Consider the following 27,002-nt stretch of genomic DNA (forward strand, 5'->3'; position numbering starts at 1 on the left):
TTTAACAAGAAAATTCTTTGTCTTTTAATTTATAGGGAATAACTTCAGAAAAATTAAAAAAAAACAGTCATGCAAAAAAGGTATTACATTAAACATTTATTTAATTTGACATTTACACTTCATACAAGGAAGAAACACCACTGCCTTTACTAAAATATATATCCAACTAGATCGCAGCGTATAAAGAGAAGGGGAAGGAAAAGAAGACATTAAAAAGATGCAATTATTATTCTAATTATGAGCTACCCTGTGAGGAAAAACTCCCAAAGACAAACAGAAACCTTCATATTATTGTACAGATCCACCCTGCATCTTTACATTCATCCTAAAAAGAAGTGTTGATAAATAAAAGGACAACTACATCTGACTCACTCTATGTGTGTGTTTTGCCGTGTAGCATCCAGTGAGACATTCAAGAGAAGCTGTTGGCATGATTGCTGTACAACATGTATTATTATTATTATTATTACTACTATGAATCATAAATGCATCAGTGCAGTACATTCCAAGTCCGAGGCAACAGTGTACTGTTTTGCAAAGAAGACGATACATTATTCATCGTGAAGGCAATGCAGGAGGTATATGTCGAATATGGTCGGAACATGATGTCATTTCCTAGCATCCTTTCTAACACTAAAATCGTTCAAGGTTGTTAAAGTACAACATCATAAAATCTTAAAAGCAGGATCGGCGCCTAAAAATTGGAACACATGCCCTCTCCTCCCCGTTCTCAAATGCTAAAATAAACGTAATAGCGTCTATAGGCACCAAGGAATAGTAAAAAAAAAAAAAAAAAAAAAATATCCAGCCTTAGGTGAAAAAGATGCCACTTGGAGAAAGAAGGAAAATAGAACATGCAGGATTGTCAGCAAGCAAATTAAATGTTTTCGGAAGGCATTCACTTCACTTCCTCTGGTGCCGTTTTATTTAAACTGCAACACACAAAAATACAAAAGTTATTACAGAAGTCACACAAATATAACTGCAGATTAAATGTGGATGTGAGTGTTTAAAGCAGGGGTCTCAAACACACGTCCCGCGGGCCAAATGTGGCCCGCAGGACACTAGTTTGAGGCCCCCGCCTTGATATGAAAGTTTAATGTTAGTGCAGCCCGCGCAAGTTTGATATGGATGCTGTATGGTATCATGTACCCAGAAAAAATTATTACGTTTGATTAATGTTCATGTTAAAGGTTAAATAACTGTTAATAGTTATCCTCCCTATCCGTGTGGAAGTGGTAAGTTTTTGGCTATTTAAGTTGAAAGGAAATAACTTGAAGGCTACCGTTTAGGTCGCTAGCTCTCTAGTTTGCGAGTTAGCATGTGTCTCAAGACCCTGCAGTTGCGCAATATGTTGTAAATAAAAAGAGTATAAATGTGACTATAGTCGTGTTTTGTCATGTCTACAGGGTTCTAATAATGCTTTGTTAATTTTAATCTGAAAAAAATAATTTGTCTACCCACCAACTATATGTGGTTTCTTAAGTTTTTATTATTATTATTATTATTATTATATTTATTTATTACTGATTGATTGATTTTCTTTATTCTTGATTTGTTTATTTATTTTTCAGAAAATCGGAACCAAAGCACTGAAAAAGTTTGTATATTTTTCTGTTTTTAATAAATGCGTTTTTTTTTTTTTTTTGGAAAACCTGATGCGGCCCAGCCTTGCCCAGACCCTAGCTCCAGTAGCCCCCAGGTAAATTGAGTTTGAGACCCCTGGTTTAAAGCATCATTAAGTCATGGTCTCACGGCACACAGTAGAGTTTACACCCCAGGGCTCCCCCTAGTGTTGGGGGGTTTCCTCCCACCTTCCAAAAACATGCTAGGTTAATTGGCCACTCCAAATTGTCCATAGGTATGAATGTGAGTGTGAATGGTTGTTTGTCTATATGTGCCCTGTGATTGGCTGGCCACCAGTCCAGGGTGTACCCCGCCTCTCGGCCCAAGAAAGCTGGGATAGGCTGCAGCACCCCCGTGACCCTTGTGAGGATAAGTGGTAAAAAAAAAAGAATTTTTAAAAACAGCAGCGCTAGAGGATCTTTGACAAGCATTTTTGTAGTAAATAGGAAAAGCGGTGTAGAAAATGGATGGGTGGATATTTGAAAACGACAAAATGCTCCTGTCATGGAGAATCTTTGACTAGCATCTTTGGAGTTGATCTTGGAGTAGCAGCACTAGAGGATCTTTGGCAAGCATTTTTGCAGTAGATGTTTGAAAACGGTAGAACACATCAAATAGAGGATCTTTGAGTATCATTTTTTAAGTAGATCTTTAAAAACTGCAAAGCGCTCCTGTCATATAGAAGATATTTGACTTATAAACGTATTGCTTTTGTTTAAATGTATATGTATATTTCTGACTCTTACCAATTTGGTGAGGTGAAAGAATGTGAACAATTGTTGAACAGCTCACAAAAGTTGGTGATGCAAAGTCATCATGGCAACAGTCTAGCTGGTGTTAGACTTACTGGACTTTTCAGAAGGACGTTGGGTTTCTGGGCCAGCGCCGGCTTCTTCATGAGCGCCGGTTTGGTAAACTTTGGTGACATGGAGACCAGAGAGTTGGCTTCGCCGTTCCCGTCGGAGATCTGGTCCAGGGGAACCCCAGCCAGGGTGTAGTGCTGCTTCCTCAGCTCGCCCAAACGTAAACGCTCGTTCTCCAGCTGAGATTCCAACTCCAGAACCTTCACCTGAGGGTTCACGGCCAAGAAATGTTAGCACGGGTCCACTGATATTCCATTTCCTTCCAACTTGCTGAGGCGGTTGGTACATCAAGGGCAGATTCAGAAACAAACTTGTCTTGCGTGTTTTGTCCCAAATCCATCTCTCTGACTTCTATGCTGCCTTTCCAAGGAAACGTCTGCCATTTCCTTTTCAAATTAGGCTTTGTCGTGCTACTTGATTTCTGCCTTCCAAAAATATTAACAGAAAATTTTAATTTTAAAATGAAACAAAACGTGGGTAATATAAATATAGAAAATATTTTAAGAATAATATTTTAATATTTATTATAACATTCAATTGAATTGTATTAAATATAATTATACAATTATTATTTCCAAATACATCAAATACTATAAATATAAATAATGTACTTATTTTCTATTTATTTTTATAAAATAAAATAACTCTATAATTTTTTACAAATGTATTATTTATTTACAATAGTTATAATCAATGAATTTTTTTAATTGTGAATAAATGAGAACAAATTTTTTGTTTTTTTTACATTATTTACAATTACATAAAAGTCTGCCTTTTAAAATCAAAATATTAAGAAGAAATAATAATAATACATTTTATTTGTATAGCGCTTTTCAAATGAATGTCAAATGAAAAATACAACTGAAAGTTACTGTACAATATATAATATAATATGTATAATATATAATATAATAATATTTTAACTGGAAAAAACACACCTAAAAGGAAAAGTCCATTACAAATAAAAAGACCTATAAAAAAAGTGAGTTATATGTGATGTCCAAACATTACCTGCGACTCCATTTCTTCCTTTTTTAATTTGATGAGCGACATTCCAGAGAAGTCCATGGTATCTGCACATCAACAATTGCATCATTCACAAAGCCACGCTTGCACACTGGAATATCTACTGTATGCTCATAGAAGAATACATATACTCCTATATCTACTGTATGCTCATAGAAAAATACGTATACTCCAATATGCACTCCATTGATACGTACCCTTCTCCTCCATGTTGTCCTGGCCCGTGCGGGTGGAGGCCACCACGTTGGCTGCCTTCTCATTGACGAGACGAGAAGCCTGCTGGAGCGTCGTCAGCCTCTTGCTGTGACGGTCGGCTTTCACCTGCATTCACGACACACAAAACAATTGGAAGCAGGCCATAATTGGAGAGAGAACATTTTCTTAAAGCAACTCAGCCATTTTTGATGATTTTGACTGATTTTTCAAGGCACGCAACATATTGTGTCCTAGAGCTATATAGACATGGTATATAGTACCAAAAGAATCATTTTTAAAAAGTTTGTGGCAGCATTTTAAAGCGCATACAGAGGTAGATAAACCTGCCACGCTTTTAGACCAGGGGTCTCAAACACGCGGCCCGCGGGCCAAATGTGGCCCGCAGGACACAAGTTTGAGGCCCCCGCCTTGATATGAAAGTTTAATGTTAGTGCGGCCCGCACAAGTTTGATATGGATGCTGTATGGTATCATGTACGCAGAAAAAATTATTACGTTTGATTAATGTTCATGTTAAAGGTTAAATAACTGTTAATAGTTATCCTCCCTATCCGTGTGGAAGTGGTAAGTTTTTGGCTATTTAAGTTTAAAGGAAATAACTTGAAGGTCGCTAGGTCTCTAGTTTGCGAGTTAGCATGTGTCTCATGACCCTGCAGTTGCGCAATATGTTGTGAATAAAAAAAGTATATATGTGACTATAGTCATGTCTACAGGGCTCTAATAATGCTTTGTTCATTTTAATCCGAAAAAAATAATTTGTCAACCCACCAACTATATGTGGTTTCTTAAGTTTTTATTATTTGCCATTTTATTATTATTATTATATTTATTTACTTATTACTGATTGATTGATTTTCTTTATTCTTGATTTGTTTATTTATTTTTCATCTTATTTTGTGCGGAAAAATAAAAATGAAGATATTTGAGAACAGTGGAATGTTTTATCAGAGCTTTTATTGTAGAAAATCGGAACCAAAGCACTGAAAAAGTTTGTATATTTTTCTGTTTTTAATAAATGCGTTTTTTTTTTTTTTTTTGGAAAACCTGATGTGAGAATTGAGTTTGAGACCCCTGGTTTAGACCCAGCAACTTTGGGAAATGGATGACATTACCTTTGATGCGGCGACCAGTTGTGCTGTGCTGGCAGCGATCTCATGAGAGCAAACGATCAGCTCTTCGTATTTGCCGGTGTGTAGCACCACTTTGTCAGCGGAGTTCCTGTTGGCATCAACGTGGGCCGGGGACACACAACTCACTCCTCTTTGCATTGGAATAAAAAAAAAAAAACGACTAACTTACACCATCTCAGTGGCCCCCCATCCCACAGCCTTGGCAGCAGAGATGAGGCCCTCGGTCCAGCGAGAGTTCCGGGCATAGAACTCCTTAATGGAGGCTGCACCCTGCAAAAACAACATTTTATGATCTCTCTCTCTGTGTGTGCGTGCTTTTCATTGATGTACAGGAGGACAACTCACCCTCCCGCTCTCCACTATCTCTTTCTGCAGGTCGGTGGAGGAGATGACCAACATGCGGATGGCCTACACGCACAAGAACAACACGCTGAAGATGAGAAACGAGGAAATGGGCCAGGCGGGAAAAAAAGTAAAACCACACGGTACCTCCATAAGGTCTGTGCAGCTGTACAGGATTCTGCAAAGGAAAAAAGGACCTATGATAAAAAATTAATAACAAAACAAACTAAGTCACCTAACTAACTAAGCCACCGCCAGGCAAAATCAATGGACTTTGCCTTTCCACAGAATCCCAGTCTGGGTAAGCAGGAAACCCCCCAAATTGGTTCCTGTAAATCATTCTGGCCCCACTTTTTTTGTTTTAGTGGTTCAGCCCATTGGCTTTATCTATAAAAAAATACAAATAAAAAATGGCACCTCCCACAGAAAGACACAAACCTTTCATTGACCTCCAGCTTGATTCCTGACGTGTCTTTTCGGGCTTGGTTCATCATTTCCTGCAAATACAACATGCAGAGATGAATCGGCGGCAGGAAATGAACACGACAGACACAATAACAGCAGCAACATACGGCAATCCGGCGGACAGCCTCCTCTATGGCTGCCGACGTCGCCGCCATTTCTCTGTCCACCAGATCTCCCAGCTCCTCCTGACGTACGTCCAAGCTTTTTGGTCGCAGCTCCTGCACATTGAGCGCAAGGAGATGTAAAGATGGCGTCTACAGTAGATACAGGAAGTGGTATTATCGGTGCTTGCCTGGCCCAAGCGAAGAATCTTGTGGATGATGACTTGAATGGAGGCCGGGTCGGCCTTCTGGAGGGTGCCCTTGGACTTGAGTTCCTTCAAGAACTGCAGACACTCAGTGGCACAACCTCTGCAGTTCTCAGTCAGGCCTGCAGGGGACGCAAATAGAAACAACAGTCCATTTAGTGCAGGTGTCTCAAACTCAATTTACCTGGGGGCCACGGGAGCTAGGGTTTGGGCAAGGCTGGGCCGCATCAGCTTTTCCAAAAAAAACCCAAAACGCATTTATTAAAAACAGAAAAATATACAAACTTTTTCAGTGCTTTGGTTCCGATTTTCTACAATAAAAGCTCTGATAAAACATTCCACTGTTCTCAAATATCTTAATTTTTATTTTTCTGCACAAAATAAGATGAAAAATAAATAAACAAATCAAGAATAAAGAAAATCAATCAGTAATAAATAAATACATATAATAATAATAAAACTGCAAATAATAAAAACTTAAGAAACCACATATAGTTGGTGGGTAGACAAATTCTTTTTTTCAGATTAAAATTAACAAAGCATTATTAGAGCCCTGTAGACATGACAAAACACAACTATAGTCACATTTATACTCTTTTTATTTACAACATATTGCGCAACTGCAGGGTCTTGAGACACATGCTAACTCGCAAACTAGATAGCTAGCGACCTAAACGGTAGCCTTCAAGTTATTTCCTTTAAACTTAAATAGCCAAAAACTTACCACTTCCACACGGATAGGGAGGATAACTATTAACAGTTATTTAACCTTTAGCATGAACATTAATCAAACGTAATAATTTTTTTTTATTATGATACCATACAGCATCCATATCAAACTTGCGCGGGCCGCACTAACATTAAACTTTCATATCAAGACAGGGGCCTCAAACTAGTGTCGTGCGGGCCACATTTGGCCCACGGGCCGCGTGTTTGAGACCACTGATTTAGTGTGATCTGCTTTCTGGGAGGGGGGGGGGGGGACTACATCGTGGTTCTAGTTTAACAAAGAAAGCATGTTTTAATTTGTATTTCCGCCATCTAACAGTTAATAACAATGAGAATATTTGGAATATTTCCTGACAATATTAAGATATTTTTTCTGGAAAGTACAGAAATTGACAAACTTATTATATTACAATTTCTGGAATACTATCTGTATCGACATTTCATATTTTAAATATTTTAAAAATGCATCATGTTTTTGGGAGTATTGTACCCATCTAAAACTCTGAAGTTGAGCCATTTAAATATATTTTCTTTGTTTTCTACAGTGGGGCTACACGGCGGTCGAGTGGTTAGCGCGCAAACCTCACAGCTAGGAGACCAGGTTTTTCAATTCCACCCTCAGCCATCTCTGTGTAGAGTTTGCATGTTCTCCCCGTGCATGTGTGGGTTCCCTACTGGTACTCCGGTTTCCTCCCACATTCCAAAAACATTCTAGGTCCAATATGTCCATAGGTATGAATGTGAGTGTGAATGGTTGTTTGTCTATATGTGCCCTGTGATTGGCTGGCCACCAGTCCAGGGTGTACCCCGAAGAGAGCTGGGATAGGCTCCAGCACCCCCGCGACCCTCGTGAGGAAAAGCGGTAGAAAATGAATGAATGAATGTTTTCTACATTACAAAAAGGAGCAGATTGTATTCAATGTATTATGGGACATATAAACATGTATCTTACGATCTGCATGATCAGTGGGCGCCATGTGTGCCGTAGCGCTGCCGTTGATGATGGTGTCAGCAGCAGAGTGAGAAAACTGGGTCAGCGACCTCAGCAGCCCTCCAGCGTCTAAATACGACAACACAACATTAGTCACACACAGTCACTAATTACTATTAATAGGAATGGTACGTAGTTGTGCGAGTACTACAAGCAGGAAATGTACCGTTCATGTTCCTCACATAATCCGTATGGCCTTTTTTCACTTTATCGATGGAGCCCAATGTTGCCTCCGCTCGACTTATTAGGTAATCTGTGTTGGAAAAAGCAACAACCAGTTCAAACTTTTGAGCGGAATTTTGCCCATCATTTACAGATGTGAGACATGAACTGCTGTACTTTCTGAAGATATATATGTATAAAAAAAAGAGATAGATCTAAGAATGCAGGTCATGGGACACACCTATTCCACCTATAAAGTTTTCTGAAAAAGCTCAGAAAACAGTGACCAACGCTCCATTTATATATTATGTGACCTACATATTAAAGATACAGCGACATTGTTTTTATTATGGTTAACATTATGCCAAAGAAATATGTTACTGACGTAGCGCCACAGCGGCTAACTTCACCACACACTCACAATTATGACTGAAATGTAATGCTACATAAATATTCTTGGATATAAAACCTTACTGGAGCGGTTTTAATAGCAGGATTTGCATGCATTAATTACCGCCCTCTTTATCTGTTTGTATATCTTTAGAACACACAGATATGTTTATGTCTCACAAAAGGATTGCGGATGATGGGCGCAGTTTTCCTTTAAGAGCAAAGGTGTGACCTGGGGAGCTGGTGCATTGGATGTGGAGAGGATCGTCCAGCTTGGCTACAGCGTCTTGAATGATGTTCTCCGCTTCTGCCACCGTACCTTGAAGTAACGCAAACTGCTCGTCCAGAAGCTTTTGCTTCAGCAGCTCCTCTTGTCTGGCCTGCAAGCAAACACACTCTTGAGTCCTCAATGGCCACAATGCCCAAAAGGCCTTCCAACAGCAAGAGGTCCCCCCAGAGCCAAACCTGAAACATCTGTCATTACATTCAGTAGAATCCCAGCTATTTGTGGTTTTTAATAGTGACTTAAATAAAGACGCTGGATGGCGCAAAGAAAAAAAAAAAGTTGTGTATAACCATTTAAAATGAGTTGAAAATGTATTTCACGGCTGTGAGGGGCATATTATGAGGGTTAAAGTTGTAACGATTGCACCCTCCTATAGAGGTAACGAGGCTACAACGCAAACAAGAAGGTCGCGGGGGGAGCGGATATCAGCTGTAAGAAAAAAAAGGAAACACTGTCGAAAATGCTTGGTTGCCACCACCATGGCAGTTTAATCACTCCAAACCAAACCCCGCATCATCATCCCCTCCCAACTTAACTAACTAACTAACTCCCACCTGCCAACAAAGACAACCATGAAACACCAAATTAATCCCGAAAGTTTACCCCCCACCCCGAAAGAGTCAGTGCTTGTCCTCAAAACAGAGGTGAAAGCAGTTCCACTCACGGACACGCATCCACTTCTCAGTCCAATCCCTGGGTCCGGAACCTTGCCCAAAGTCCAACAGCTCAAGTCGAGAGGGAAAAGGAAATCCCATCAAGTACCGCTTGACAGAGTTGGTCCTCGTGGCTAAAACGCCGGCTCTCAGCATCCCCTCGGCGTGTGACGTCACAAATTTTCTCTTAATCCCAAAACCACCCCGGCGCGCTGGATGAGCTTCCTTAAATATCTTCTCACTATCAGTTATCCTCCCTATCCGTGTGGAAGTGGTAAGTTTTTGGCTTTTTAAGTTTAAAAGGAAATAACTTGAAGGCTACCGTTTAGGTCGCTAGCTCTCTAGTGTGCGAGTTAGCATGTGTCTCAAGAACCTGCAGTTGCGCAATATGTTGTAAATAAAAAGAGTGTTGTGACTATAGTCGTGTTTTGCCATGTCTACAGGGCTCTAATAATGCTTTGCTCATTTTAATCTTCTCACTGCAGTCGCTCTTTGCAGATGAGGAGGATGCATGATTACAATGATGACGCATGTGTATATAACTCCTGTACCTGTTCCCCTGTACACAGATTATGACAGTAGCTTTTCTTACAGCTGAGTATAATATAGTGACGCACCTACGGACCCCACTACCTCTGCTGATGGACTTCTGTGGCCAATACAAAGTATCAGGGATTTTTACAGGGGGATCTCAATTGTGAGCTCCACTGTAGCCACCAACCTTCTCTTTGAGTTTGGCCTGCAGTTCGCTGAGCTCCCTGCCGCTCTTATCTCGCTCCTGCTGAACAGTGGACTGCTGCAGCTGCGCGCTCTGGCGCACCGACGACAGCTCCGCCTCCTTCTCGCTCACCGAGCGCATCAGACGCTCCTTCTCCGCCTGCAGAGCGGTCATGGAGCTGTTCATCTGCACCGAACTCTGCAACAGAGAGATCGAGGAGTGTGAAACGGCACACAACGGCGACGAGGTGCTTACAATCACAGCTTACACACGCTTACCTGCTCGCTGCTCTGCAGGGAGGCGTTGATGCGTGTTATTTCCGCCATCTTTTCTGCCAGCTCTCTCCTCAGCTTCTCCATCTCAAACTTCTGCTCCTCGAGCTACAATACAACGTTCCGATCAAGCACCTGCTCCACGTTTGGGGTTTTGAGATTCCACAATAAAAAAACTACCACCGACCTTCATGTCCGATTCCTGCCTGATCCGATCCACCTCAAAGGACAACTGCTGCTTGGTCCTCTCCACTTCCTCCTGAGTCTGCTGGGTGGCCGACAGCATCTTCACGGTGTCTGCACTCTGGAAGCAAACGGTAAATAAACAAAGCACACCTAGCTAGATAGCTCCAAGTCCTAAAAGTACAGTCCTTTCATGTTCCTACATCATATCATGTACATATTTGCATTTAGACAAGCATGAACAAGATAAAATGCTAACAGTTTGCAGGCTACCACCTGACTAGATAGACTAGAAAGTGCTTCACCCTATGCAGGTACAGTGGAACCTTGGTTAGAGTAATTTTCATGCTTCCAAAAAGGTTAAACTCTAACCAAAATGGATGTTAACCAAATATATTTTTCCCCATAAAAAATCAAGTACATCAAATAAATTTGTCTAGAAGGACAAAAATGTTTTTATTTATAGTTTCACAATTATACTTTGCCATGCAAAAATTAGCATAATAGGTCCAAGACGCTAACCGGAGAATGCATGCAAACCAAGGGGAAATTGACGACGCTAACATGGTTCCACTATACTGTAAATTTAAAATGAGGAAAATGGCTAAAATGCGTTAAGTATGCATTAAGTACAGAAAGTACTCAGGCTGTGTAGTGATTTGACTTCATGCCATGTTCGTGGTGCTTTCCGTGTACGTGAATGGGTCTCGTTTCTACCTTCCGAAGAAGTTCAGCATGGCTGGCCACCAGCTCGGTGTGCTTCTCTTTCAGCTTATTGTAACGCTGCTCTGTGGCCAGCGCCCTTTCTGCACACAAACGCATGAGAGGCATGAGAAGGAGACCACTCCATCACGTGGAGACCACTCCACCATCTTACGCTCTGCCTCCATGAAGGTGCTCTGCAGGCTGTCGTGCTCCACGTTCCGGCGGCGAGCGGCCTCCAGCGCCATTCGAAGCTGCTCGTTCTCCACCAGCGCGCGTTGCTTCTGCGCCCGCTGCTCCTCCAGCTCCGCCTCCAGGCTGTTAATCTGAGATTTGAGCTGCGTGATGTAGCGCTGGGCCTTGGGGAGGACGAAGAACTGTGTGAGTGCATCATGACATCACCATCACATGATGTAGTGCGAGCTTGACCACTTCTGACACGATCAATGAGGACGCAATGTGTAATGCGGGGAGGAGGAAGTATGACACACGAGTTGGATGCACTCATCGTTGGCCCACATTCCACGTATGAGGAAGAGCATTTGCACCCGCCCAACAGGTGTCCCAGATTCCTGTGCACACAGAATGCCTCGTCATCATCACCATTCCTCACCTCTGCTTTCACCCTTTCCAGCTCTGCTCTCAGAAGCTCCAAGTCCCGTTTCAGGCTCTCAATCTGGAGGTCTCTGGTGGTCCGCAACAAACACATTTGTCGTTTCTTCAATCAGTCAGAGAAACTAGCAACATCTAGGACTTTAATGCATATTCTAAAAATAGAATAGTGTTCTACAACTATGCATGTGTGTGGAATCTCAAACACCCTTAGACGATGCATCAACAGCAGCAGACAGGAAGTGACACTTCAATACCTGTCGTCAAAGCCCCCGTTGGGCGGCCCGAACGTCTGATCGAATATGTCGGGCTGCGTCACGGCGGCCTGCGTCTGCGAGCTGCTGGAGTCGCTGATGTCGATGAGCGGCTCGGCGTCATCGTCGTCGTCTTCCCCGTCGTCTTCGTCCCCGATGACCACCACGGGCTTGACGTGCTTGGCCAGTGAGGCCGCGTGCAGGAAGTTTGGGGGCGACTGAGGAGGACACCGACAGTTGATTGGAAGAAAAATAAGCCAGTTAGCAGAAAACATGCGAGCTGCTGCTGCTGTGACTCACGTCAGGTAGTCTGGGAATCTGGATGAGCCTCTTGAAGTAGTACATTTCTCTGGCTCTGTTGAAGAAGGTCTTCAGGCTGTGGGACAGAAGAAGCAAGACTTTGTTGGGTTTCTTGGACTATAAAATGCTCCAATCACAGCCTGGCTGTTTATTTAACCTAAAGCGCAAATAATACAAGGTGCTAAGCAGGTGATAATTGGTGAAAGGTTATTATTTCCTGGATGCGAAAGCTTTGACGCTGTGCCACAACTGCACCCCCGTTCCCTCATCAAAATCCCACCAGAACTGTGCTCATGGGACCAAGTGGGAGGCCCGTCGCCTACAATTTTCTTGTCGATGAGAGAATGTGAAGACTCAAAAAAAGGGTGAAGCGTGAGGCGTAATGGTCCATGGCGGGTTGTGTGTCACACTTTCTTTGATGGCGTCACTTGACACCACTTGTTACCCTCTTGAGGACGTGCTGAAGCTACAGTCCACGTACCTCTGGAACTGGTCCCGGAAACGATCCCGGTGTCCTTGCAACGTGTCAGCAGGGAGACCTGGAATCCACAAAATGATACTTGGTACATCTTCTGGACATTTGCTGACAAAAGGCTCAGTTCTGAGAATGCGATTTGGCGTAAAATAGGCCAAATGTGTGTGTGTGTGTGGGGGGGGGGGGGGGGGGGGGGTGCATGTGTCAGCAATGATTAAGCATATGCTGAATTAACCAAAGAAAGTGTGAGTTGGGTGCTTTTCTCACAGGCGTGCAGCTTGAACAGCAGCTTGACCATGAAGTGGTAGAGTTGGCTGCAGTCCTGGATGACCTGGATGAGCGGCGACAGGCGACACTGGCCTGACGTCAGCGTGGAGATGGCGATGGACGAGTTGAGCTGTCGGAGTACTGGGGACAGAGCGCAGAGCATGTACTACGTCATATACGGTGTGTAGTACTCACACGTCACAAAGGTTATAGTACACCTTGGGGGAAGCCACTTGCTATTTAAGATTGGAAGCGGAGGAAAGATTATCGGGATGAGCAAATAGGTGGGGATCTACGTTTCAACTACGTGTGTGCAATACGTTGGAGATTAAAGCCAATAGGAGTGCATGTTGTTGAAGCGATTTGCTCCACTTATGAGAGTGTACACGGTGTGATGCATGAAGACACAAAACACGATGGAAAAGCAGTGAAAGGTCATCTTCGGCATCGGACATCATGACAATGATGCTTCTAAACTGGACTTTTTGGGGTACATACATACACACACACATATATATATATATATATATACATATACACACACATATATACATACATACATATATATATATATACATACATATACACACACACATATATACATACATATACACACACACACATATATTTATATACATATATATAGGCCTCCAAAGCAATCCTCAAATAATGATGCAGACACCCACTGAGTATTGTGCAATGTGGATTTGGGCCCCTTTTACACAGAGACCAACTCATGTGCGATGGTTTCAAATGCCGCTAACTACAAATACGCTTGTGTGGCCTTGCATCTCTTTCAGGTGGGGCCGACAACATCCGTAAGTGTTGTCACGTGAAACCCCTGCAATTAATTCCCATGAAAAAACATTCCCTGGGCGTCTACCATTTCAACTCAACTGCAGGAAATGCAACTAATGTCCTCTAATTGCAGGCATTTCCTCATCAAGCCTAGAGGCTGCATGTTGGAACTTCCCTTCCTAATATAATGTGGCGAAAAAAAAAAGAACATGATAAAGCAGGGGTCTCAAACTCGCGGAGACGTTAGTTTGAGGCCCCCACCTTGATACCAAAGTTTAATGTTGAAATGACAGCTTAAAGCTGTGTGCACACCGGACACAATTAACATGATTTTGCCCCGCTCATACTGTTACCCTACCCTGTTTTGCTTTGGATTAGCAATGAAGCTAAAGGCTTATGACGCTGGGTACAAATAAATGCAGGAAATGATTTGGAATAAAACGGAAAATACACGTCGAGATACAGCATCTCATCAAACATGTTGTTAAAGTTACGACGCTGCTCCCAAATGGAACCGAGTATGATGCTAACTTGCTAATTGGGTCAAATTATTAAGTTTCATTAATGTGCATGTTAAAGGTTAAATAACTGTTAATACTGTACATTTGAATCTGAAAAAAATAATTTCTCTACCAACTGGATGTGGTTTCTTATGTTTTTCTTATTTGCTGTTTTATTATTATTTTACTTATTACTGATTGTCTTTGTTCTTAATTTTTTTTTAATCTTATTTTGTGTATAGAAAAATAAAAATTAAGATATTTGAGAACAGTGGAATGTTTTATCAGATATTTTGGTGTGGAAAACCGGAACCAAAGTACTGAAAAAGTGTAGGGTATAGCAGAAGCAAAAGCATTGAAGATAGTTTTTTTGATTTTTTTTTTTTTCCAGTTTTTAATAAATGTTTTGGGTTTTTGTTTTTTTTTTTTAAACCTGATGCAGCCCGGCTTCACCCAGAACCTAGCTCCGGTGGCCCCCAGGTAAATTGAGTTTGAGACCCCTGTGATAAAGAAAGTATCCATGCACTGAGTTGAGTTCATGAATGGGTAATGTCATTAGACTGTCGCTATGAAGCTGCAGCTCCACGTTTCCTGTCTTCGGAAGTTTTTTTTTTGTACCTGTCTCAGCCAACTTCAACTCGCCGTCCATGTAATCAAACACCTCCACAGTCAGCTGGAACCTGTGGGAGTCAATTTGATAGCCTTGTGGTCAGGGAGGACACGGCTGTGTGGCGCACACTCAACATCACCACGACTGAATCGTTGCTCCTCAACTCACACGTTGTTGATGTCCGTTCCCGCCGTGCGCTCCAGCACCTCGTCGGCGGCCTCCAAGTTGGCCGGAATGTCAGAATGCTGCACAAAGCACGAGTTTAAGACTCACGTCCAACATGCCAACACGTCATGCGACCGAGGACGCACTCACCTTGGCGTGAAACTGCATTTTGGTACACAGCAGCTTAGAGTAGAGCGCCACCAGCTGGCCGTATCTGTCATGGAGGTTTCCCTGGAAATGGAAACCTGGTAAATAGGCCATCAAATATGGCAGGTGTGTCCAGGTGTGGCACTGGGGCCATTTCTGGTTGCTTTTTGTGCCGCACACTCTAAACTTTACACTTTTTTTTTTATATTCTCCAAATCTCAGATTTGAATACTTATGAAATATAGGCTAAAAAGTATTATAGTGCAATACATTCAAATAAGTTACATTTAAATAAGATAAATAGTAAATCCATTGACGTTGAATTGAAATATGATGAATCTCCAATAGGGCGGCACGGTGTTCAAGTGGTTAGTGCGCAGACCTCACAGCTAGGAGACCAGGGTCCAATTCCACCCTCGGCCATCTCTGTGTGGAGTTTGCATGTTCTCCCCGTGCATCCGTGGGTTTTCTCCGGGTACTCCGGTTTCCACCCACATTCCAAAAACATGCTAGGTTAATTGGAGACTCCAAATTGTCCATAGGTATGAATGTGAGTGTGAATGGTTGTTTGTCTATATGTGCCCTGTGATTGGCTAGCGACCAGTCCAGGGTGTACCCCGCCTCTCGATAGGCTCCAACAACCTCCGCGACCCCCGAAAAGCGGTAGAAAATGAATGAATGAATGAATGAATCTCCAATAAGAACAGACTTACCCAAAGCTGTCCAAGTTCCACAATAGAGCTGTAATGCCTCATGCAGTCTTGTAGCACCTGTGAAGGAAACCCAAATATGCAGTTATTTCACCTTCAAATGAAGAAATACAAAACATATATCATATAATATTTAGAATACAAGATATAGTAAAACTATGGAACCAAAACAAACACTCCAAGAAGCACTGTAAAACATAAACAATTGAAATAATGAGTTTCTCACATTGCGGTGTCCGTCACGCAGGACTTTGTGTAGCACGTGGCAGAACTTCCAGCTGAGGATGGAGCTGCTGGCCAGGGGGAATCCCAGCGCGTAGGACCAGAAGGTGAAGGCCCCCTTCTCCCTGTGGGTGCCCAGGATGATACCTGACGGCGCAGTTAAGGACGCTCACACCGTCACGGAAAGACATCGCTATAAAACTGAAGCAGGGAGCTGACGGAAAGGTCTTAAATTGCGACAACAAACATGGTCTTGAAGTGTTCCAACAGGTGTTAACAAGTCGTCAAGGACTTGGAAATGTGCATTACCGCCCCCTGTGGAACTGGAGTGCAACAACATGGGTCCGCTATCGAAATTGCATCAACATCGGTAGATATCCAAATTCAGGTGTCAAGATCGGACTGTTCAAGTTTGGAGGAGGTCTCTCCTCTTGCCTTTCTTTCAAGGATACGTCGTGCATGTTTCTCCTTCACAGGGGTCTCTGTAGAATTGATGGCTTTGCTGATGCTGCTCAGCTGAAATGAGGGGGAGGAGAACACAAATAAGTAAATAAATCCAACAATATTATAGTTGTCTCTGGTTTATAGCAATTAACTGGTTCCGGACCTGCAGACATGAAATAATGCAACTATTTGCACCTTTACACTCTTATTATTCTTTGTTTACGTAACTCATATGTTGCAGGGACTCGTGAGGGCCGCTAGCTAGTTAGCAAGCTAACCAGTTAGCCTCAAATTTGTTCTTTAGAAGCCCCCAAATTACCACTTCCACACAAATGGGAGGAAAACAACCATGCAGTGTTAAGGCAATGTAATGTTTGAATGTTTTGGGTTAACACTTGGATTTGAAAATGTTTCAACTAATACCAGACCATAGTCTAGCATTATGAAAACCAAGCAATATAGAGAGGGACGACTGTATAGGACAGGGGTCTCAAACTCAATTTACTTGGGGGCCAATGGAGCTAGGGTCTTTGGTTTCGATTTTCTACAAGAAAAGCTCTGATAAAACATTCCACTGTTCTCAAATATCTTACTTTTTATTTTTCTACACAAAATAAGATGAAAAATAAACAAATCAAGAATAAAGAAAATCAATCAGTAATAAATAAACAAATCTAATAATAATAAAACGGCAAATAATAAAAACTTAAGAAACCACATATAGTTGGTGGGTAGACAAAATTTTTTTCAGATTAAAATGAACAAAGCATTATTAGAGCCCTGTAGACATGACAAAACACGACCATAGTCACATTTATACTCTTTTTACAACATATTGCGCAACTGCAGGGTCTTGAGACACATGCTAACTCGCAAACTAGAGAGCTAGCGACCTAAACGGTAGCCTTCAAGTTATTTCCTTTAAACTTAAATAGCCAAAAACTTACCACTTCCACACGGATAGGGAGTATAACTATTAACAGTTATTTAACCTTTAACATGAACATTAATCAAACGTAATAATTTTTTCTGGGTACATGATACCATACAGCATCCATATCAAACTTGCGTGGGCCGCACTAACATGATACTTTCATATCAAGGCGGGGGCCTCAAACTAGTGTCCTGTGGGCCACATTTGGCCCGCGGGCCGCGTGTTTGAAAACCCCTGGTATAGGATTTGTGCATGACTACTCTGTATGAACTATAAAGCACCAGGGACAATCAGTATCTTTTTGCAGTCTATACTATAAGGCATCTCCTGAGTCATTTGCATGGTTGGCCTTGTACATCGCCAGTCAAACAGGTCTGATGATCCCACACAAGAAGATGATATCACAAAGCATTGTGCAGATAAGGAAGCCAAGAGACTAGATCTCGGCTTCCTCCGCAACCGGTCCAGCAGGTAAGACAAGACTCAACAATGAAAGGACAACAGGAAGGAAGAAACGCAAAAGATCAGGTGCCAACGTTTGACTTGCTCCATCCCGGAACAGAAGGGACAACAACGTATTCATTCTGTACATGGACCGTCCAAACGACTGGGCGGAACATCCCAAAGTTAACGTGGGTGTTTCGTTCAGCTGTGTGAGAAATGCAAAGTCCATTTGACTAATGGGGTTTAGAAACCGCAACGCCACGTGGTGTGTCTGTCAGAAAAACAACAACACGGGCAACAACTGCCAATAGTGGCAACTATTTTTACATGGTTTTTTTTTTTTTTTTTTTTTTTTTACATATTGTGCCTGCACATTAGCTGTGAGTTGTGTGTGTGTGTGCGTGTGTGTGCACACAAAACCAGCAGTGTTATGCAAGGCACTCATCCAGTAGAGGCATTAATCCCCATGTGACTTTAATCTCCGACTATCTGTTTTTGCCTAAATGATTCCACACTGATGACTGTAAAATATACTGCATATATTTTAATATATTACATTTAGAATATACATATATTTTAATAACCCAAAGCCCCGTTCCAGGTGGGTTTCAGAAAGGGCAGAAATTATATATATTTTTAATATTTGGGTTTCAAAATGTATATTAAAAAAAACTACCTCAGAAAACTAAAATATTTTACGTAATTTTAAATATTTGTATTTCAAAACAACAACAAATTTCCAAAAACATCTGTATTTCATTTAAATATACACTATATAATGAAATTAATGTGCATTAGAAACCACAAAATCAAAAGAAATACATCTGAATAGGTGCAGATTCTGGAAGAACTAGAAAGCTTTCTGTGAGGTTTATGTTGTGTAGCTGCTTTACTACTCAATACAAAGGACCCAAAAATGAGCAAAATAGCTCCCCTTTAAATATAAATGATATCATGCATTAGAAGATTTAATTCAATGTTAATAAAATGAATAAATAATAAGCAATAAATTAATGGAAGTTGATATTCTGAAGAAATCTTTTCATATTGAAATCCAAAATAGATTTTTTTATTTGTATCTTCTTCCTTGATATATACTAAATATTTTACAAATGTATAATTTTTTAATTTTATGTACTAATGTGTTCTGAAATATATTTTGCACTTACAGTTGACAGTATTTTGTTTAAAAACCTGCATGTGTTTTGAAGGTAATTTTTATATGACAAAAAAAAAATCTAATATTCCTGCTTTTACGTCTGTAAATGTTGATGGGAAAATGTGGTGAGATCAGTTGTGAAGCCCTTGCTCTATATATGGGAACCCGTCTGTGTACATTATTTGAAAAATGCTACATCCCAGGCTATCGATCAGCAAAACAAAGCACAAAGAGGGTCTTCTGGAGCAGCACAGTGAGCGTAAACTTCCCGGTGACGCAAATGGAGCTTCCGCTCGCTTCGGTTTGCACAGGGCGAGTGTGACGGCGGCGGCGTGGATGGCGTTGTGACAATGAGGGGCTTGTTGGTTTTTGTGGGAGGAAAGCAGCCAGCGTACAGAGGATGAATGCTGGGTGGCATGCAGCGGGGGGGGAGGTGGTGGGGGGGGTGACTCTGGCACACAGAGGCTGGCTCAGAGACCTTGACAGATGGACGCTTGAGCAGCGAGGCCGCGGGGGAAAAGGAGTAGTAATGTGGTGGTGGTAGTAGTGGAAGACTCCATCTACATGTAGAGCTGGAAGTGCAGTCAAAACGGCTTTGTACATTCTATTTTTTATTGGGACTGGCAACTACTTGGCGCATCATGAAGGCTTGTAAGGAGGAGAGTGGCCTCAGTTGTTGCCATGACGACCCAGCTCCCAAAGCATTTTGTTGAAAAGTCCACAAAGGGTGCCAGAAGAAAGACTACGTTCCATGTACGCCCGTTAGAAACGTACGGTTGGAGCCCACTTAAACTTTATTGTACACTTCAGCAGGTGTGATCATCATTACACACATCGGCCTGACTCGCTCTCTGTTGTGTGTCTCCCTTAAAACAGTCTCCCCTGCAAGCTGAGTTAATTAAGGAACCTTTACCTCTTTACTTTGCTCAAGGGTCTTTCTTGAATTCATTGCCAATAAAAGGCAGACATACTGTATTTTCTGGAATATAAGTCAAATATAAGACTATAAGGCAAATAATAAAAACTTAAGAAACCACATATAGTTGGTGGGTAGACAAATTATTTTTTTCAGATTAAAATTAACAAAGCATTATTAGAGCCCTGTAGACATGACAAAACACGACTATGGTCACATTTATACTCTTTTTATTTACAACATATTGCGCAACTGCGGGGTCTTGAGACACATGCTAACTCGCAAACTAGAGAGCTAGCGACCTAAACGGTAGCCTTCAAGTTATTTCCTTTAAACTTAAATAGCCAAAAACTTACCACTTCCACACGAATAGGGAGGATAACTTAACAGTTATTTAACCTTTAACATGAACATTAATCAAACGTAATAATTTTTTCTGGGTACATGATACCATACAGCATCCATATCAAACTTGCGCGGGGCGCACTAACATTAAACTTTCATATCAAGGCGGGGGCCTCAAACTCGTGTCCTGCGGCCCACATTTGGCCCGCGGGCCGCGTGTTTGAGACCCCTGTTTTAAAGCAAGTATATATCAGTGAAAAAGGACGGTATCGATATCGGCCGATACCGAACGGGGGCAGATCGACCGGAACACACACACACACAGTATAGACACATTTATTTAACTTATTTATTCATTTTTACATCACAACAACTGCCAAGTCGCACTTTTTTTCATAGGTTGGCTGTTCCTGCGACTTATACTCCAGAGCGACTTATAAATGAAAAAACTGGACACCTTTTCTGTTCATGTTTATTTTTGGTGTAGCTGAATAAGCATTGTGTTAGCATATCTTACACCTATTCAGCCTGTTCTCTATTCTTTTATTGTTAGAACTTGCCTTCCAAGAGGACGTAATGTCTGTTTTGATGAAGTAGTTTGGAAAATAAATTACCTGCAAAAAATGCCACTAATACTCCAGTCCGATTTATGTATGTTTTTTCTACCTACGTACTTATGCATTTTTGGCCTTGTATACTATAAGACTATAAGTCATAGTCCAGAAAATACGACACTTTGTTTGACAACATCACTAATAACGGGAAATCTTTACAACATTTTCTTCCCCATAATGATAGGATCCCACATTGGTTTTAAAAAGGTGATAACCGGTGCAGGACAAGTGAGAAGGAGGCAAAGCCTGAGCTAATCTCCGCCCATCTGCCATAAGGTGGGTTGCCAGCTCGCATTATTGTTAATTAATGCCATTAATTCACTCATCTATGCTGCTTTGTGTCCTCTTGTGTCCACCCACCACCCGTGCGCTTTAGAGGCATGTGGGGAACCCACTGAGAGGTTGTTCAGATCTACATTTTCAAAACTCTGCTTCTCATTGGACAAAACTGCTGCGATGACAACGATAGCCCTGTGTGCGGCTCTTTATCAGCTTAAATAAACACACACAACAGCAGGGGATCTGGCCCAAAAGATCAGTGAACTTAACTGGCACAACTTAGCTGCGCTTTATACGACAATGTCGGCGTAAAAAAGTTTCACTTGTTGGGGACAAACAATCTGACAGTTAAAACACTGCAATACTCGTGCCAGACCACTTGTTGGCGATGTGAGGTCCACCGTGATTGAAGGGAAATTGGTCTGCACATGAGCAAACACATCCAATGTGAAAATTGTAAATGGTTCATTTTATATTTGTAAATACATTTTTATATTCGTGCAAAACAACATTTTTGAATTTTTTTTAATGCTTGAAATGTATCTGTTCACACTGTTCCATTGCTATAAGTGATATCGCATATGGCAGGGGTCTCAAACATGCGGCCCGCGGGCCAAATGTGGCCCACAGGACACTAGTTTGAGGCCCCCGCCTTGATATGAAAGTTTAATGTTAGTGCGGCCCGCGCAAGTTTGATATGGATGCTGTATGGTATCATGTACCCAGAAAAAATGATTACGTTTGATTAATGTTCATGTTAAAGGTTAAATAACTGTTAATAGTTATCCTCCCTATCCGTGTGGAAGTGGTAAGTTTTTGGCTATTTAAGTTTAAAGGAAATAACTTGAAGGCTACCGTTTAGGTCGCTAGCTCTCTAGTTTGCGAGTTAGCATGTGTCTCAAGACCCTGCAGTTGCGCAATATGTTGTAAATAAAAAGAGTATAAATGTGACTATAGTCGTGTTTTGTCATGTCTACAGGGCTCTAATAATGCTTTGTTAATTTTAATCTGAAAAAAATAATTTGTCTACCCACCAACTATATGTGGTTTCTTAAGTTTTTATTATTTGCCGTTTTATTATTAATATTATTATATTTATTTATTACTGATTGATTTATGTTCTTTATTCTTGATTTGTTTATTTATTTTTCATCTTATTTTGTGCAGAAAAATAAAAATTAAGATATTTGAGAACAGTGGAATGTTTTATCAGAGCTTTTATTGTAGAAAATCGGAACCAAAGCACTGAAAAAGTTTGTATATTTTTCTGTTTTTAATAAATGCATTTTGGGGTTTTTTTTGGAAAACCTGATGCGGCCCATCCTTGCCCAGACCCTAGCTCCAGTGGCCCTCAGGTAAATTGAGTTTGAGACCCCTGGCATATGGCATCAATTATGTTGCACAATTGCAGAGATGAAATACACAACAGCGTATCTGTCCAAGACAGGTGTGGACAAACATTACTCATTAGCATTAAAGCTACAGACACGCATTCCATGAAGCCAGGACGTTGTTAAGAACAGGTCGTCATGTACTCTATGTAGAAGGAAGCAGGAAGCAGCATGTGATCAAGTAGCTGAATCATGCGGGAAAGATGGCTGAACTCCGCTCAAGTCAAGGTGAAACATCTCAGATACGCACAGCGTCCTCCGTGTGTGTGTGTGTAGGCGCGGTGTTTGCTTTCCTTTGCTCTTCTCGTTGCCCGAGTGAGCACCGGTGAGGCGGGTGGGGGAGGGCGAGGGTTGAGGCGGGATGGTGGTGAATAAACAGAGCGCCTGGGTGAGAGTGTGGCGAGGGAATATTACACTCCTCATGCTTTCGGCCTTCTCCTGCTCATTGCCGAGGAGAGCAGTGATGCGTTTGTTGTGTTTGTCAGTGCTCGTATTTCCAAAACATGCGCTTAGAAAAGTTTATTTTCACTGAAAACACGCAACAACGTGACAACATTTAAACAATACATAAATACAGATTCTTCACTATCTTGTGTGTTCATTTTAAGCCAGCACACGTGCCTTTGGGCACGATGCAGAGTCAAACCGGACAAGGAGGCATTCACATGCAGGACAAACATTAGCATAGCTATGTGAGCTACAGTGCTAATTTAACAATAAATGCATTGGTTCAGACCTCTTAGACGCTAGCATAGACACAGCAAAAGACTGTAGCGTTATGAGGAAGAATGCAAGGTAACATACTAAAAGTTAGGAGGGAAAAAGACACTTGCAAAGCCAAATGCTACAGCATTTGTGCTAGCGTTACACTCACATGCTAACAGCTACATGATGCTAGCTTAGCCTATTTGCTGAACAAAATGAGCAAATAAAGGGAGCACATCAACACTAACGAGTCGGTGCGTAATCGCAGAAGAGGTGCTGCTCTTTAATACAGTTGAAAAGGCAGCATTTCAAGAAATGCAGCAAACATTGGACAGACTTTACCAATGGCCCAATGACAAATGCCAATTCCACAAAGTTCATTCATATTTCTTCATTGCACTTTTCTTAAGGTTAAAGGTTAAAATCTCCCCCCCCCCGTGCTAGCGTTACACTCACATGCTAACAGCTACATGATGCTAGCTTAGCCCATTTGCTGAATAAAATGAGCAAATAAAGGGATCGCATCAAAACTAACAAGCCGGTGCGTAATCGCAGAAGAGGTGCTGCTCTTTAATACAGTTGAAAAGGCAGCATTTCAAGAAATGCAGCAAATATTTGACAGGCTTTACCAATGGCCCAATGACAAATGCCAATTCCACAAAGTTCATTCATATTTCTTCATTGCACTTTTCTTAAGGTTAAAATCTTGCCCCCCCCAGTGCTAGCGCTACACTCACATGCTAACAGCTACATGATGCTAGCTTAGCCCATTTGCTGAATAAAATGAGCAAATAAAGGGAGCGCATCAAAACGAACGAGCCGGTGCGTAATCGCAGAAGAGGTGCTGCTCTTTAATACAGTTGAAAAGGCAGCATTTCAAGAAATGCAGCAAACATTTGACAGACTTTACCAATGGCCCAATGACAAATGCCAATTCCACAACTTCACAGCATGAAATGACACATTCATTCTTTATATTGCAGTATTTGTATTGCAGTAAAATAATGTTTCAGCAATTTGTGGGACAATAAACATTTAAAAACGCACCTGCATTGGAAAAAGTTCATTCATATTTCTTCATTGCACTTTTCTTAAGGTTAAAGGTTAAAATCTTGCCTCTTCTCCCCCCAGTGCTAGCGTTACACTCACATGCTAACAGCTCCACGATGCTAGCTTAGCCTATTTGCTGAACAAAATTAGCAAACATCCGTAGCTGTTTGTTGTTATAAGATGTGTAGCGAAGCCTAGATTTAGTTTCTTCATAAAAAGATGTCAAATGTGGAGCAAACAAACAAGGGGTGGCATTTCAAGAAATGCAGCAAACATTTGACAGACTTCACCAATTGCCCAATGACAAATGCCAATTCCACAACTTCACAGCATTCATTCTTTATATTGCAGTATTTGGTCTCAAATAATATCATTTTGCATCAATTTGTGGGACAATAAACATTTCAGTGCTAACATTACACTCACATGCTAACAGCTACACGATGCTAGCTTAGCCTATTTGCTGAACAAAATTAGCAAACGTCCGTAGCTGTTTGTTGTTATAAGATGTGTAGCGAAGCCTAGATTTAGTTTCTTTATAAAAAGATGTCAAATGTGGAGCAAACAAACGAGGGGTGGCATTTCAGGCTTTTGTATGCTAGGGTATTTTTAACTAAGTTTACTATTATTACTGTGGCGGTTTTATTCAACCATCTTGAATCTCAGGTTCCCACGTTCATCACACGAGTGGGAGTGTGTGAGGGTGTGAAACCTCCACCAAGGCCCAAACACCCTAACGAGGATGACCCCTACATGTGCCTGAACCCCTTTAATGGCAAAAATGTCCTTCGACGTGGATTGCGTGTCACCCTGCTAACCGACAACAGTTCAATGTCAGGTGGAGAGAAAAATAAGTCATTCCGCACTTGCTGGCAGGCGGTAGCACACTTATCCTGAAGGGAGCTGGCCAAACCGGACCAACAAGATCAGCACCCTCGGTGTGTTCGCTTCCCAAATGTCCTATTTGACTAGAAATGATTCTATAGGCGCCATGCCGTTTTTGGGTCACTTTCAGCCAATATCGTAAGTGATAGGCAGGAGACTCACAGGTGAGACCTCCATTTTGATTGATGAGTTAATTGGAAGGTCACGCGACACGCACTCTTCATAACAAACGCACACAAAACAAAATGAATGACAAATCGTATTTTGTCTTACCTGCTGCTTGTCAAAGTGCTCCCTCTCGGCTCCGAGGCTGGCTTCAGTCCGCCTGGACTTGACCCGCGTCGAGAGGTTGTTCATCCTCCACTTCCGATAAAGCGAATCCCCATAAAAGTCAAAATGATAACAAAGGAAAAAAAACACAAGGACACGCGGGTTCACGTCGCTATCAGCTCTCCGTCTCCTTCCTTCTTCAGAGCGGCTGCTGAGACATTCCCGGGCCGCCTCTTCGGTGATGAAGAGCGGCCAAAAAGCAGGAAACTGCAGCCCGGGCGCCTTCTGACGTATCCGGAAGAGCCTCCTCCCACCGCCATGTATCGTGACGTCATCGGCCTCCCATCTCTCGCTATATTGTTGAGCTTCTAAATAATCGTTCATTCATTTAAAGTACTTTCCTGAAACATTGAACATTTTTAATCGAACAAAATAATGTCAATGTTTCTGTTTTAATTCAAAGCAGATATTTTCTTAGGTTGGCCATTTTATACATTTTATGTAGTACTTTTCAATCATATTATGAATTATACTGCCGTTATGCTTCATGGTTACATACTGTACATACACAGGCATTTGCCGCCAGGGATTATGGAAAGTCCATTACACAAAATTACCCTCCTCCAGGGGTGTCCAAAGTGTGGCCAGGGCACCGCTTGCAGCCCGCGCGTGGTTAATTTGTCCCGATTAAGAACTTTGAGTCAAGTTGTCATTTTTGGTCAGATTAGGTTGGGGAAAATTTCTACTCATGTGAAGAAATTTTAACCCCCCCAAAAGTTGAAATATTTGGATTTTCTTTAACTAACAGCAGGAATTTACAAAGGAATTTATAAAGTCAAAATATTAAGAGCAAAATTTTATATTCTAAGAAAAAAAGGTTGCAAATTTACAAGGTAAACTAAATATGAGTAAAAATAATGTCATTAAATATTAAAATATTTGTAAATGTATTTTTGTGGAAATAGTGTGAGAAACAAAAAAATAACAAAGTCTTTTATATGGAAAACTAGGATGGGGGAAAAGTCCAAATATAATTATCAGAAGACAATTGAAAAGTATATGGAAAAGTACAAAAAAAACCCCAGAGAAAACGTAAAGAAAAAAAATTGTAATGAAATAAGAAAAAACAAATATATTTGTAATATTTAGAATAAAAATGTAATTTTAATAGCAGAGTTAAATTAATTCATTCATTCGTTTTCTACCGCTTTTCCTCATGAGGGTCGCGGGGGGTGCTGGAGACAAACAACCACTTACACTCACATTCATACCTAAGGACAACTTGGAGTGGCCAATTAACCTAGCATGTTTTTGGAATGTGGGAGGAAACCGGAGTACCGGGAGAAAACCCACGCATGCACGGGGAGAACATGCAAACTTCACACAGAGATGGCCGAGGGTGGAATTGAACCATGGTCTCCTTGCTGTGAGGTCTGCGCGCTAACC

General features: G+C 41.4%; 1 protein-coding gene across 1 annotated transcript; it reads right to left on the minus strand.

Annotated features, from left to right (window-relative positions):
* Window positions 1-89: 89 nt before the first annotated feature.
* hip1rb (huntingtin interacting protein 1 related b) lies at window positions 90-25,848 on the minus strand. Its single transcript, XM_058071010.1, has 31 exons — window positions 25,560-25,848; window positions 16,573-16,636; window positions 16,125-16,267; window positions 15,902-15,958; window positions 15,192-15,272; window positions 15,045-15,121; window positions 14,885-14,946; window positions 12,969-13,109; window positions 12,708-12,765; window positions 12,227-12,302; window positions 11,930-12,144; window positions 11,674-11,746; window positions 11,236-11,419; window positions 11,076-11,164; window positions 10,363-10,479; window positions 10,182-10,283; window positions 9,907-10,101; window positions 8,479-8,626; window positions 7,861-7,947; window positions 7,656-7,763; window positions 5,960-6,096; window positions 5,775-5,885; window positions 5,641-5,699; window positions 5,350-5,380; window positions 5,206-5,268; window positions 5,030-5,130; window positions 4,843-4,948; window positions 3,713-3,836; window positions 3,501-3,562; window positions 2,474-2,695; window positions 90-932 (listed from the first exon to the last, which is right to left on the minus strand). Exons 1-31 carry the CDS (start codon window positions 25,641-25,643, stop codon window positions 924-926), a joined length of 3,186 nt encoding a protein of 1,061 aa, XP_057926993.1. The 5' UTR covers window positions 25,644-25,848; the 3' UTR covers window positions 90-923.
* Window positions 25,849-27,002: the final 1,154 nt, after the last annotated feature.

The sequence above is a fragment of the Doryrhamphus excisus genome, chromosome 4 (assembly GCF_030265055.1).
Source record: "Doryrhamphus excisus isolate RoL2022-K1 chromosome 4, RoL_Dexc_1.0, whole genome shotgun sequence".
Classification (NCBI taxonomy): domain Eukaryota; kingdom Metazoa; phylum Chordata; class Actinopteri; order Syngnathiformes; family Syngnathidae; genus Doryrhamphus; species Doryrhamphus excisus.